Below are 2,005 nucleotides of genomic sequence, written 5' to 3' on the forward strand. Positions count from 1 at the left end.
GGTTGCATATGTTCTCTCCCCTTTTATCTGCCTTTGCCTCTTTCCTCCTCACTTGCCAGTTTCCTAATTTGCGTTTCCTCCCCCAGGTAAGCATGAGCGCAGCCGAGGGCATGAGCCGCCCTCTGTCGGCGGGGCAGCAGTCCCTGATGACGCCGCCCGCCGTCACGCCCCCGCGCCCAACCGCCCCCTCGCCGCCCTTCCCTAGCCCCCCCGCAGGCGCCTTCCCCTCCTTCGGCCCCTTCAGCGTGGCCAGCATGATCCCCGGGGCCCGCGGCCTCACCATTCGCCCGGCGGCGCACCCCCCGCCCTTCAAAGACTGCCCCGCGCCCATGGACCACGGCGACATGCCACGCCCTCACCATGCTGGGACCATTCATCAGCAAGGACACCAGCAGGGGCAGCATCAGCAAGGGCAGCATCAGCAGGGGCAGCATCAGCAGGGGCTTCAGCAGGGACAGCATCAGCAGGGGCTTCAGCAGGGTCAGCATCAGCAAGGGCCGCACCAGCAGGGAGAGCACCAGCAGAGTCAGCAGCAGCAAGGGCACCAGCAAGCCCACCAGCAAGGGCACCAGCAGAGTCAGCAGCAGCAGCAGACACAGCAGCAGAGCCAGCAGGCTCCGCAGCAGCCCGACGACGAGGGGCAGGATGACTTGGCGTGCGAGAGGAGCCTTGCCGAGGCGTCGCCGCCTGCCGCCGCTCGCCCCGAGCTGGCGAGGGCGGAGCCCCCGAGACCCCCTGAGCAGGAGCGGCGCGAGGAGTGCCAAATGTCGCCTCAGGAGGAGCCCCGCGGAGGCAAGGCCGCCCCCGTGGCCGCCGCTCCCCCTCCGCCGGTCTCCAGCCAGGAGGACCTCGGCAGGAGCTGCTTCGCTGCTGAAAACCACAAGATGGCGCTCTTCGCCGAGCCAGCCAAGATCGCCTCCTTCGGGAACTTCCTCGACTTCAGCTCCAACGAGAGGAGATCCTCTGGTGTGGGCGTGGGCGGCGCGGGCGTGGGCCAGTGGCACCGCGGCCTGGAGGGCCTGTCGGCGGAACGGTGCCGGGCGTGGGCCCGCTACCTCGCCCACAACATGCTCGCGCAGTCACATTCACCGCCTCCGGAGCGCCACCTGCCCGGCGACGCTCTCCCGCCCGGCCTGGCCTCGAAGGAGAGGCCCCTGGCGCCCCCGCTGACCATCGACAAGGTCACCATCACGCCCACCACCTCGCCCGACACGCCTGTACGCAGCCCGCACCTAGAGGAGGGCAGCCCGCGGGCGCAGCCGCTCATTTGGCCCAAGAGGCGCCAGTCCTTCAGCTGCTCGGACGCCCACATCCAGAAGCTCCTGCGGACGGACGCGGCTCAGGGAGCGCCCCAGAGCACGCCCCTTATGAGGCTGGGCGACCTGGGCCTCGACCTAAGCGTGAGGCCCCTACACGAGGCCTTCCAGCACCGCCTGCAACCCTTCCCTCCGTCAGGTAGGTCCTCCCACGCCGCTTGGCCTTTCTCGTGCCCTTTCCTTGACGATTTTTACCTGTGACGGTCATACCGACTGCCCTTCATTACCATCTTCGATTTTATCGTTATTTTCATCTCCGTGATTATCTTTGTCGCTCGACCTTGTATTAACGAGATTCCAGAACGCACTGCCTCTTCGACACGGATGTCCGCAGAAGGCTCACCAGGTCCCATGAGGGCACGAATCTTTTGACTGCCCAATTTTCTCTTACACACGCTACACAGCATACGCAATACAGCTATGTACAAAAATATTCCCTTTCATCCCGCGCGTCCATTCCTCCTCTCGTTTCCTTCATCATCCACTCGTCCGCTTATTCCCGTCGCGAAATTAATTCTTATCGACACTTTGCGCGATTGGGACGATATTTTTATCATACGTTATAGCAACGCATTTTGCTTCCCCCCCTCCCCATACCCCCTGTACGTCCCCTCTTTTCTCCCCGCCCCCTCCTCCTAGCCCCCCTCTAAATAGCCATTATCATTATTACCTTCTCGCGTTACCCTCAA

At 63.7% G+C, this 2,005-nt stretch overlaps 1 protein-coding gene across 1 annotated transcript; it reads left to right on the plus strand.

Moving 5' to 3' along the window:
- The first annotated feature begins 92 nt into the window (after positions 1 to 92).
- Positions 93 to 1,517, plus strand: LOC119594305 (glutenin, high molecular weight subunit PW212-like). Its single transcript, XM_037943364.1, has one exon. It carries the CDS (start codon positions 93 to 95, stop codon positions 1,515 to 1,517), a length of 1,425 nt encoding a protein of 474 aa, XP_037799292.1.
- The last annotated feature ends 488 nt before the right edge of the window (positions 1,518 to 2,005 follow it).

Source organism: Penaeus monodon, chromosome 33, assembly GCF_015228065.2.
Source record: "Penaeus monodon isolate SGIC_2016 chromosome 33, NSTDA_Pmon_1, whole genome shotgun sequence".
Classification (NCBI taxonomy): domain Eukaryota; kingdom Metazoa; phylum Arthropoda; class Malacostraca; order Decapoda; family Penaeidae; genus Penaeus; species Penaeus monodon.